A 12,701-nucleotide genomic window follows, 5' to 3' on the forward strand; every position below is an offset into this window, starting at 1 on the left:
GCCTTGGTATCCATGACTTTCTTGTTTCCTTTTCTTCTTCCTAGATAGGCGTTACCTCGTGTATACCATCTTGTGTACTTGGGTTATGCCTATTCTTATTAATACTATCATTTACTTATAAAATAAAATAAAAATTAATCAGGAACCTCATCGTGCATACACCTCTTGAGCACATATTAAAAAATGAGCTCTTTATGCCTTAGATCATGAGACATGGGCCTCATATTGTGTACGTTAACTACTTCACTATTCAGGGTGATGTTAATAAAACTGGGTATGATGAGAAGTTGATGATTTTCCTTCATTTTGTCATATAAATATGCTCAAGATTTTCTAACAAAACATTTTGTTCTTCTTTTCTTTCTAGTTGTTACTATATTTATATATTTCTAATATTTAAAAAAAAATATTAATGCCTTATGTCTAGAGGCTTATGCCTTAAATGCATGAGCTTAGTGCAGTGCTCTGATATTTCTCATTAAAGTTTTAATCATAATTGCACATCCTTTATAAAAGACATTTTTTTTACCACAAGAATTAAAACAACATTAAGAAAAAGAAAAGTTAATGGGATGAGCATTAGAAACACAGCTGAGGGAAACATGCTATTTTAATGTCATATTTTATCAATGAACTTAAATCTTCCAGCGCATTACATATGAATCATTAAAAAAAGGGAAAATGATATTTGAATATAATTTCAAGTACCAAGAGAACAAATAATTAGGCAAATGGAAATAATCACGGACAAAACACATAAGAGTTGTATATCATGATTGAGTATGTGCTTACCAAGAGACCACCAATCAATGGCACTACTATGTCCTGCACCTGTAATAATTTCCTGAAATCAAGTATCTATAAGCACCTTGAAAAGAAATAAGTGCATAAAATATTAGTGCCCCTGTGCTTCAAGTTAGTTATAAATAGTTGCCGAAGAATTCTAGAATCTGACAGAAACTAAAATTATGGTTTTTCTGATATGATAAACTAAGCACTAGGGGTGTCATGAAGCACATGAACATTTATCAAAATTAAAGATTGACCATACAGGAGCAATATATTCTTCAGTTCCAACAAATGAGTTTGACTGGGCAACTGGTTCTGCAACAAATGTTGGTGGTGGTTGACTCCTAGATCTCCTCCTCTTACTAGGTAGTGGGTGTGTTAGAATCTGCAGGACACAGTAGCATGGAAGAGCAGTGAGTAGCTCCCACTTCAAGCCTCAAATAATTATCAAACAAAATGGCATAAACTTAGAAGATCATGTCATTCAGGTTGCCCACAAATTTGAGGTGGAAATGAACCACATACTTCCACCATTCCATGAAAACAAACATATACAATTTAGAAAAGTATGGGTAAAAGAAGGATTTGTGGCTTCAATCACGGCCTGTCAAAGACAAAATAGATTTTCCATGCATGACGCTTCAATAAGGAAAGAGCAGCTATCCTGTGAAAGATTAGAACGTTGACAAGCTACTTTTGTTTTAATTTTTTATCACTATTTTTATATTTATTTCATTTTCGTTGTCAACTCAAGGTGGATTTGTAATGAAGATCAGTAACCCTCATGTAGGAAACACAAGAATCTTATCTCCGAGTCTGTAAAAAAGTAAAGCACAAAAAATCTTCTGACAGAAAATGTAACATACTTGAGGTTTACACGATGTCATAAATGATAAATCAAAGTCAGTTAGTATGACATGTCCATCCTTCTGGAGCAAAATATTTTCAGGCTTCAGGTCACGATAAATTATTCCTGTACAAAGGCATGGGAACAAAACTAATAAGTGCAATACTGAAATGTCTTCCTCATAATTGATGCAGAATCAAAGATTGATAAAGGAAATGAGGGAGTATATTACACCACTTAAAGTCTGAGATCAATTGAGTTGCAAATTAACAAAACAAAAAGTGTGTTGTGATAACAAGACTGGCAAAACCCTTGAGGCATTTTCAATATGCTTAACTGTTGCTTTGCAGAAGAAAATGCAACAAGTTATCGTGTATCAACCCAATAATGTTTACAAAAACATGGGCAGCACATTGTAAATATGCATATGCGCAAAAAGAAAGTCAGTCACACCATGCCTCATCCTAATCCTCAAGTATTTGGGAACACAAATTCTGCCTCTTCTGTTTTGATCAGTTTTAGAAGTGTCCCACCTGACATATTAATCTCGGTCACTTCAGTAATTGTGGTTAAAATGTCACTTCACAAGTGATCAAGGGTTTTATTGATGAAGTCAATAGGCATCTTCCATATACACAAGACGTATACAAGAGAGACTAAAGTAGAAAGATTACATTTTATATCTTATTCTTCATTTCCTAAAGTTCCATGTCATCCATCTTAACAGCGTATCTTTGCTATACTTACCTACCAAGCTAGACATGAATAAAAACAATAGCTAACATAAAGTGAGGAAGCAGCAGTCATGATACTATAATAAAACCGTGGAAGACTTGTGTTTCCCACTTTATAATTCAGTTCCATTTATAAATATAAGCGTAAGCAAGTACATAAATATTCATATATAGAAACAAACACAACCGTGTGTATTTGGCCTTGAAGAGCGGAAGATTTCCAATTTTAGTTTGAGAATAAGAGAATATAGTAATGGAAATAATGAGATATTTTCATGTTTTTCCCTCCACTAATAATAACCAATGTTAAATTCCCTATTGTTTTGGAGTCAGGATATGATACGATTCTTATATCTCATACCCACTGTCCTAGGCAGCACTCGCAAATAGAAGTTCCTGATGGTTTCCTTCAAATAACTATACAAGTCCAAGGAAACGAAAAAAAAAAAACAGAAGTGATACAGTAAGAACATTAGAGATTCATGTAATCGGAATACCTAAACAGTGGAGGTACTCCAAGCCAATGACAACCTCCGCCGCATAGAACCTAGAGATTAAGAAAAGTTAGCACAAAAATAATAAAAGGTCAGGTACATAGGAAGTGTACTGTACAGATATCCAGATGAGAGTAAGATGTTTCCGTACTTTGATGAAAAGAGAAAAAAAAACCCATAACTCATAAGTCATAAGTACAAAGAGTCAATCTGTGCTTCACAGGACTGGTTTAACAATCAGCAATCCCATGTTGGAGACAGATTGCAAGGTATATCTAAAGTCATAACATTTCTAGTTGTGCCAACCATATCCTACAGTTCATCTCAACTTCGATATTCCAGTAGATTCAAGAATTTCAACTAGCTAAAATCTGTTATATATTGTGAATTTTAATGACTGTTAAGCAATGAATTTCTTTGGCATTGAAAGATGTATAGCTTTAGTACCTTGCAGATTCCTCTTTAAAAATTTTCATCGGCTGCTTATCAAGCAAGGCAAACAGTTCTCCACCAGGGCAAAAGTCTGTTATCAAACAAACGTGTGTAGAAGTCTGAGGAGAAAAAGAGAGATCAGTATACTCAAATGCAGTACAAATCAGTATTATTAACCAACAAGGAAAATTCCCATACTGGCACAAACAAAGTATGTCAGATTATAATAAGAAAGGGTGCTCCACCATTGGTTTAACTAAAAGGAAAAAGAAGCAACTCCTCCCCCTCTTCCCAAATACATCTTGGTGTGTCAATGTTTATTATTGATATTGTTTTTCCCCCATGTATCTGAGATACTTCTTCAAGGGTATTGTTATACTTGGATCTGTGTACTCCCAGTAAGAATTCCTTTGAAAATAAAATTTTAAACATAAGCAACACTTTTTGAATATTTTTGGGTACATATCTTGTATACTACAGCACAACCTCTTACCGTACATATCAGGAAGACTGATGTCATCATGGGAACGTTTCCAAACATATGACTTGGAAAATGTGTAAACTAGGATGCTTGCATGATTGGATCATTGTTTTATGTATTTGGGCATATAGATTTTTAAGTTTAGTATGAAAAGATTATATGTACAAAAATGAGAAGACCTGAAATGAAGTGTAGAGTGCTGGAAGAAAAGGATGATCAAGTAGTGAAATGATTGCCCTCTCAATGCATACTCGATGAACCTGTACAACACCCACAATAATATATGACCATTAGACAGATAAAGTTGTATGAATTCACACTTCTGCAAAAACTAAAAGTGTGCACATCTAAGCATGTAGATGTGTGAGTCCTATACATGCATGAACGAAGTAACAAAGCTCCCGCTTAAACATCACTGAGGATATGTGCACCAAATGCATAAGTATGAAATTATCTGTGTAATTCAAATAACATGATGAATCACAGTGCCGAATTTTGAACAAGGGAAACAGATTTCAGTGTGAATTGCCAAATAATCTGGAATTGTAACAACTATTCCAATTTATGAAAGAATCTATTATATATGGCACTTTTTCTTCATCATCTGTTGACCAGTTTTAAGAACATTGTGACAGAGAACAGACTGGTTCCTAGCAGCCTATAGATTTACAGTCAAGAATTTATCCGAGGATATGGACACGGGCTGAAATCCTTCACCCCAGAACTAACAATGGAACCACAATTGAATGATTCGTAACTTGGCCACATTTACCAATATAGGGACATTTTGAAAAAAAACTTCGACACAAGTGAATGTCAATGTCGGCAAAGTGACTAGTTAGAGATGAAATAGTTTCACTAAGCACTAAACCATTTCCAAACATGTGTTTACTTTTCATAGACATACTTATTTCATATGTTTTTACATACCTACTTTTGCATCTATGAAGACATACTTATTTCATATGTTTTTACATACCTACTTTTGCATCTATGAAGAGCTAATGACATTCATAAAACTTTCAAATGTAGAAAACACCACAGATTATCATCATTCTGAGCAACTCAACCATGGAATGTGTCACTTTTGTAGCATATACTGAAACCAAATACTTTCCAGACTAAATAGAAGCCATTTAGGGTTTATTTTACTAAAAAAACAGATAAAAATTGATTGTAAAATAAATTTCATCTTAAAAGTGCAAACACTCGCTTTCAAAACATTTCAGAGTCAACGGCTATAATAAAAGAAAAAAACTGTGTTAATTTTAGGTAGCAAATATCAATCAGACATGAAAATTACAACCAGATCATTTATTACATTGATTTTGGACAAAAGGAAGTGTTTTAGGCATCTTTAATAAATAAATCATGGTTCTATTATTCATACCTTGTTACGGTTAAGCATTACTGATTTTTCCATTGCCTTCATAGCATACAGTTCGCCCGTACCTTGCAGCTCCACCAAATGGACACTGCAACAAATAGCATCGTGATTTAATGAAAAATAGAACAAAAAATCCAATTCTCACATTAATGCTTAGCATGTTAAACAAGACATTTGTATGCTCTGGAGACATTTAGCAATTTTACACACCAGTTTCAAAAACACAAATGAATTAACAAGTGTAAAATAAGTAATGATTCAATTTTTTTTTCAAGCTAAAACAGATTGTCACAAACAAACAATTTGAGAATTCATTGGATTGGGGAATATTGAAAAAGAAACCTAACAAAGGGTTACAGTTGCGTGACATTGTCCCCTTAAGTTTTGAGCATAATGCCTACAGCTAGGGGCATTATTAATTTTCTTTAACTCTATTCATTTCCTCTTTGCTTAGAGTTCAAACTATTTTTTCTAGTGAACATATATTCACAATCCGTCTAGGGTCCATAAAATGAATCATCTCCATTCATATCAAAAAGACTAATTCTTCTGTTTATACATGGATTCTGAAAACCTTTCAAGATATTTGGGATCCAAATTCGTTTTCATTGTCCTCTTCTTGATCAATTACCTCATCTTGGTCACACCATTTTATCCTACACTTTTTAGGTCTCTAAGAAAGATCGTGATGTTTCATGCTTTTTCACTTCTTAGCATGTCTAAACTATCTTACAGAATTACTTCTCTGATAACCTAGGAAATCAATTAGAGCTTGTCTTGCACTTATTCCTCTACCCTTCCATCCTACTTCATACCTTATTTTGGGTAATTACGTTCTCCATACCCTAATGCAAGCAGAATAGGAGATTTAGATCTGAAATATCCATATGCTATGTTTAATTGATTTCACATGTTGAGTAAGGGGAGCCCGCTAAATGACGTCCTCATTAATCTGCTTTGGTTGATGAGATCACAAGACTAACAGTAATAGATGCAGCATTAAAACCCTGTAGGGATTCTTTGGAATTTTAGTGTCTTCAAAAGTAGATTATATAAAGTATACAGAGAGCATTAAAGGTCAGGATCCTGATATTTAGAAGATCAGAAGTAACCACATAGAGGGAGGAGGGAGGAGGCACACTAGCCATACAAGGGATACAACATGCCCTAAGGTCATATAATTATAATATTTGTTTTCAGAAACCTATCCTTAAAGAAGCAAAAAAAGGGGGGAGAACCCTCCTGTGTTCCCAGCATAAATATGATATACACACTAAAAGCAGAATGAATAGCAGATCTCAGTAAGTGTGATGAATAACATATAAGAATAAACGCACCAAGCACACAAAAACTAATTACGCAATAATTTTGAAATCATACACAATTACGTCACAAATGTTCTGCAAAAAGACGATTGATTTGAATCCCATCTGGAATAAATGGCACTGTACCTGCCAGTATCACCAAAACCCAATGGTCTTATGGGCTTAAAATGATGTAGCCCAATTTTTTCCCCACGTGCAGTGATCTGAATACAAAGGGATAAAAGGGAAGAAAATAATGAGATAATAGAGAGACGACAGCTGCTAGGTTCCAAAATATACATAGCTAGTTAAGAAACTGCATATATGGACTTCAAAGAATGTCAGTCTGTAATTGTAAATCTTCAAGGCCCGTGGATACCACAAAAAATACAACACGTGATTCATGTGGTACTTGTCAAAAACCATTGCTTACATTTAGTAGAATGGTTATTTGCATGAAGAGGCCAAACTACTATATTGGTCCACAATGAATTGAATCATTCAATACAAGCTGATAAATTGTCACTTGTCTAAAAATGAAAGCAACTTAAGGATTTAATTAAATAAAAAAACAAACTACCAATTTGACTAGTATATAAATCCGTACCAAATTAGACACCAAGTCAAGGAGGACTATTAACCATTATTTTAAATACCATACCATACCGGCTAGTATATGCCGTACCGGCCACTAGTTTGGTACAGGTATTACAGTACCGGCCCAAATACCGACCATACCGGCCTATATTTCAGCCTGTACCAGCCTGTATTTCAACCCATACCCGCTGATATTTCGGCCTTTAATTTTTTTTTTTTTTTTTTCATTTTTTCAAACTACAAGTTCATTTTTTTATCCCCAATTCAGATTAGGCTATTTATAATTTATATATATGTATTTATATATAATTTATTCATATATAGACTATTATTTTAGAATATAATTTATATATATTTATCTATATTATAATTTATTCATATATCGACTATTCCGAAACAATACACGAAACGGTACCAGTACCGAAATATTTCGTTACAATGCCTTGATCGGTACAGCATCCGGTACGGTATTCAAAACATTGCTATTATCTCCCACTTTCATGAGTAGGCTCAAAATTGCACGTGTACCCCAAAATAAATGGCTCTCAATATAAGTAGGGCAAACACATGGATGTTTAAGTTAGATGGTAGAAAGATATATGAGACTATTTGGCATATGATCTTCAGCTCCAATGCATACATAACCACTTATCCTGAAAGTTTAAGGTATCAAATGGAGAGCCCAACCAATATATAGATCCATACTCAACTCCATAGATAACCAATTAAGGAATTTCTAAGAAACGCAACTCCACATGGTAGACATCTATAGTATCATCAGCTCAAATCTAAATGGAGCCTTGAAGCATGACTTAAAAATCTCCACTAGTCCTTTTGATTTAGGGGTAAAATTTCCTTTCAAAGTATTTTAAATGCAATTGGGACTTAGTCCATTACTTGAAAAGGTTATCCACACAGGCAAAATGACCACAATATTCAACTCATTGTATCATCAGTTTTGAGACAAGAATTACTGGAAAAAGAAGCTGCATTTTAAAGTAGGTGCTTCAAACAAATACTTTGTCTTACAATGGCTCAATGATATGTCTATTATGCATTCCTTTAAATAAATCAGTATTTCACTAAAGATCAAAATAATTTATAGATTCTTATTAACTGTTCTAAAGGCCATTATCCAGTGTTGGTGCTGACAAGCCAGGTCCTCTAGAGGGTAGATTTGGATATGGTCCAAAGGTTCAGCATTTCAGCAGTTTGAGATGAAATCCCAATAATAGAGCCCATGCACTTATGGTTGACGCCATCAAATGTAAGAAAAGTAATGAAAATGAAATAGATTAGGTCTATGGTCAAGTCATTAAAATCTTGTCCTGAAGTTCAATATGGAAGTTTAATTAGCAAAAACATTTGAATAGCATTTGAATTGAAACAGCACAATTCTAACTTTTACAAATCGGTACCTTTTGTATAGCTATCCAAGAAGGACTATCCTTTCTGTGAGGTCTTGGAAAAACAGGCTGAGAATGAATTGCCCACAAATCTTCTGGTCTCTGAAAAGTTGTAGAGTATAAAAGTCATATCAGCTATAAACCAGCATAATCGCTGAAAGAGAACCCAGGTCTCATGCATATTCTGTACCAACAACAACTGAAAAGAAAACTTTAAGGATACACATCATACCAAAAACATGAATTATCTGTAATAATTTTTTCTTTCTCAGTAAACAAGATTTTATTGCTCATAAAAAATAGCCAAGAGCCCAAGTACACGGAGCATATACAAGAGCGTCACCTATGTGGGATGTTCTAGTGACACAAGAAATTCATGAATCTTCATGCCAATTACAATCGACCAATAGAACAAAGTGTTAAAAAAGAAAATTCTAAACTGATCCATTGACCGCGCACAATTTTCAAAGCTTCTCTCATTTACTGTAATAAAAGATACCGTGCAAAATTTAAACTACTTTATTATTACGAAAGACCTTGTATCCAACAAATCATTCATGCCATCACATGTACCGAAGTCTCTAAACCAAGTCACTGCATATAATGTGCATGTCTGTGTGTGAGGGCAAAAGACATTTGAAATCATAAACATAGAGGTGTGCATCTATTAAAACAGGGATGTAAGGATTTTTTCTGTTCTGTAAATTAACTTGTTTGTAATGTTTCGGTTGGAATATTTGAAGCCAGAAATTTTATGAGGCCAGATGAGTCACAATATTCCTGTCTGATCAGACTTTGGAGGTATCAAATTGTAAGAATTGACGACTGCAACTTAATATAATCTATTCTTCTGAAAAAACAAACAAATTGTAATCTTTTGAAGCAACAATTGATGCATCATTATCAGCCGAAACATGAAGCAAAAAGAGTACCTTACCAAGTTGGCATCGGGAAGTTCTCGGACAGCTTCATCAACATTTTCTGCAGTGGCTTTGACCTGATAGAAGAGAATCAAACATTGCAACATGTCGAAAAAAGGGAAAAACGATACCATCCATATCAAAGCATAACTTAACCTAATTTAGATTAAAGATGCACTTGACCTGGACTTAGTTTTGATAAGTGCATATTCCCCAAATGATAATTATACCAGTGCTATTTTAAATGTGCATGCTAGCAGTGACAATCTCAAAATTGTTACTCATATATTTATAACTTTTTCATCGGCAATGTCTTCAATCTACCAAACCTAGATACACAGTTTGGAACAAAGTATAATCTGGTTGATTACATGAACAGAGGACAGGTAATTGAAATTGCAACATTGTTGATTTTCCAGAGAAGCCTTAACATAATTTTCATTTCTCTTACTTATCAAAAAAAAAAATCATTTCTCTGCAATATCCTTCTTGGCAGTAGAAAATGCATTTGATGTCTGAAATGTTTGTACTTCTTTTATATGCATAATGTTTTTTTTTTTTAACATTCCAGAAAGTTTCACCAAAAAATCTTAACCATGCTGTACATTGAAAGGATGTGTAGTCATCTTCTGTTAAGAACAAGGATAACTCCTAGGATTCTCAGTCATAAATTTTTATGAAAAGATGATGCAAACGTGACTAGCAATTATACAAAAGCAGTACATAAAGAATGAAGCATCTGCATGGTGGGTTAATCAGCAGGTTAACAATAAATCCACACAGAAAAGTGACTCAGCTCAGCTCAACTCAGCTCAGCTCAGATCTAATTGCAACTAATTACCATTGATCTGTGAAAACTCATTAGTATGTATCTATGGTTATACCCTCCGTCAACTTTTCTTGCGTCAAATAAATATTCACTGCTTCTACTCATATTATGTTAGGCACCTTTCAGTACTTTTCACTCCTTTAACTGGTTTTGTCACTGGTGTTCACCTAAATAGGTTTGGCAAGTGGAATGAGACACAAAATTCTCATCTCATCTCATCATTACAACTTTTTCAAATTCCCACGCAAAATATAATAAACAATTTAACTTTTTCAAATCGCAATTCAACTTTTTCAAATCCCAAAACAATAATAATATTAAAAAGTAATATTTTAAACTTTCATCTAAAACCAAAAATTCTCATCTCACTATCCAAACCTAACTATCTTTGATAAATGTACCTCATATCTTCCTCAACTGGTGCTACCACCAATTTTATGGACATCTTCATATGTTGTTCTATATTTATTGGTATATCCACTTATCCATCTTAAGATTCTTATATTAGCTATATCCCCATTTCATAACTATGCTGTTTTTAATAACCCAGTATTATGAACCATGAAACATTGTTACTCCTTCAGCAATCCTCCCCTGAATAAAGTATATACACACCAATTTGGCACTTTGCTGCTCTGTTGTCTCTGAGAGGCGGTTGCGCAGGGGTTCCACATGATCGCTTCCATCTAGTTGGACACCAATGAAGTATTGAAGTTCACCCTATCAAAGTTACATGGACCACTAGTAAAAAACTGGAAAGGGAATTAACATCCTAATTCAATGGATGCTCAATTCAAGATTGTATTAAACAGTTCTCTGAACAAAAAAATATATAAAAAGTCTGTCACCTTTTGGTCACGCATTGGTTGCAGGTGAAATAAATTCCAGAATTTCTTTCCTGAAAGCCATGAAATCATAACAATTTAGCATGATGGCAATAAAAAACTTGAAGAAACCCAAAAAAAGATGAAATCTCCAAAGCTCCAAAGCAATTTATATATCATGCGACACTTCCAACCAAATCCCATGTCGTTCCTGGTTCCAGGCAAAAGGTAATGGTAAAATAATTTAACCAAATATGAAAAGCATTCACTTGCCACTCTTAGTATAATTGATCAACTGAACAGTGATTTCCCTCTGTTCTCTAATGGCATCTCTAATTTTTGAGACAGTTTCTTGATCTGTTTCAGGTCCTTGAAGAAATCTGTAATATGGATCGGAAAATTAGAGTAGAACTTGCGTTACCAATCAGATGCATTTTAAACAAGTGGAGAAAAAAAGATTGGAGAGATCAGAAAAATGGTATGAGACAATATGCTATGCTAGTTTCTTACAAATCATATCAGGCAAAACAAAAAAATCTACCAAAACTAAGAGATTGTAGCAATGACAATCACCATAAGATCTAATATAACTCGAATTTGTTTGCAAGAAACAAAGCTGAAGATTATTACAAAAAGAACCATTCGGAGTATTTGGAGCTACCAATATGTGGGATGCACATACTTACCTTCAAAGGGGGCTTCGGGTGGAATTTTGGTCATGTGGGACAAGAGGGTAGTGGAAAACATTGATGAATTTGTGGGAGATTACTCGGTGGGATGTTCTTTAAAAATTCTATAGATGGCTTAGCATGGGCCTTTGCTGGGGTGTATGGCCCCAACTTGGATAGTGAACGACAGTTGCTTTGGGATGAGCTGGCAGGCCTATGTACTTGGAAGGATGTTCCTTAGTGTAATGGTGGGGACTTCAATGTGACAAGATTTCCCAGCGAACGATCAGGGGAGGGGTGACAGAATCAAGCTATGATGGAATTCTCGGATTTAATAGTCAAACTAGAACTCATGGACTTACCACTTACGGGAGGTGACTATACTTGGTCTAACAATCGAGCCTGGTCAAGGCTGGACAGATTCCTCATTTCTACTTCATGGAAAACACAATTTCCCGAGTTATGTCAGAAAAGACTTCCTCGGGTAGACGACCGTTCAAATTTGAGAATATGTGGTTAAAAGCGGAAGGGTTCATGGAATTGGTTAGGCAATGGTGGGATTCATATCAACTAGAGGGCACTCCGAGCAAGGTCTTGACTGGAAAATTGAAAGCTTTGAAGATACTTCAAACATTAAGTGCCTTTCCTCCCTATGAGATAGAACAAGAACAGAAATTTTCTCTCTGTACGAAGCCCTAAGACCCGTGGGTGAACAGTGAGCCAAGAGAAAACCCTAACCCACCTATCCTGCCACCACCCCCCACCCACCATCGACCTGAGAGTGACACCGCATCTCCGTCACAGATGAGGCCGACGGGCCTTGGCATGCTCTCTGTGGGCTGTCTAGCATCGGTCCTCGCCAGCGAACTAGCTATTTTGCTTTTCTTCTTTGGCAGAGGCGTCAAACTGTCGCCGTGCATTTCGACAATGCCACATACCTGAACGATAGACCCAAGCGACTCCGTTGTGGGGCCTCCGATGTCAGTCCT

At 35.0% G+C, this 12,701-nt stretch overlaps 1 protein-coding gene across 2 annotated transcripts in view; it reads right to left on the minus strand.

Moving 5' to 3' along the window:
* Nucleotides 1-12,701, minus strand: part of LOC108997379 (phototropin-2-like) — a 32,207-nt gene that overhangs the window by 9,147 nt on the left and 10,359 nt on the right. For both annotated transcript variants that reach the window (XM_018973610.2, XM_035684870.1), the window contains exons 8-20: nt 11,318-11,424; nt 11,069-11,118; nt 10,836-10,940; nt 9,409-9,468; nt 8,484-8,573; nt 6,616-6,692; nt 5,168-5,252; nt 3,957-4,037; nt 3,312-3,415; nt 2,868-2,917; nt 1,656-1,762; nt 1,052-1,174; nt 793-844 (exon numbers count right to left, since the gene is read on the minus strand). In XM_018973610.2, coding sequence (XP_018829155.1) covers nt 793-844; nt 1,052-1,174; nt 1,656-1,762; nt 2,868-2,917; nt 3,312-3,415; nt 3,957-4,037; nt 5,168-5,252; nt 6,616-6,692; nt 8,484-8,573; nt 9,409-9,468; nt 10,836-10,940; nt 11,069-11,118; nt 11,318-11,424 — 1,091 coding nt within the window. The remainder of the gene's footprint in view (nt 1-792; nt 845-1,051; nt 1,175-1,655; nt 1,763-2,867; nt 2,918-3,311; nt 3,416-3,956; nt 4,038-5,167; nt 5,253-6,615; nt 6,693-8,483; nt 8,574-9,408; nt 9,469-10,835; nt 10,941-11,068; nt 11,119-11,317; nt 11,425-12,701) is intronic.

The sequence above is a fragment of the Juglans regia genome, chromosome 13, assembly GCF_001411555.2.
Source record: "Juglans regia cultivar Chandler chromosome 13, Walnut 2.0, whole genome shotgun sequence".
Lineage (NCBI taxonomy): Eukaryota > Viridiplantae > Streptophyta > Magnoliopsida > Fagales > Juglandaceae > Juglans > Juglans regia.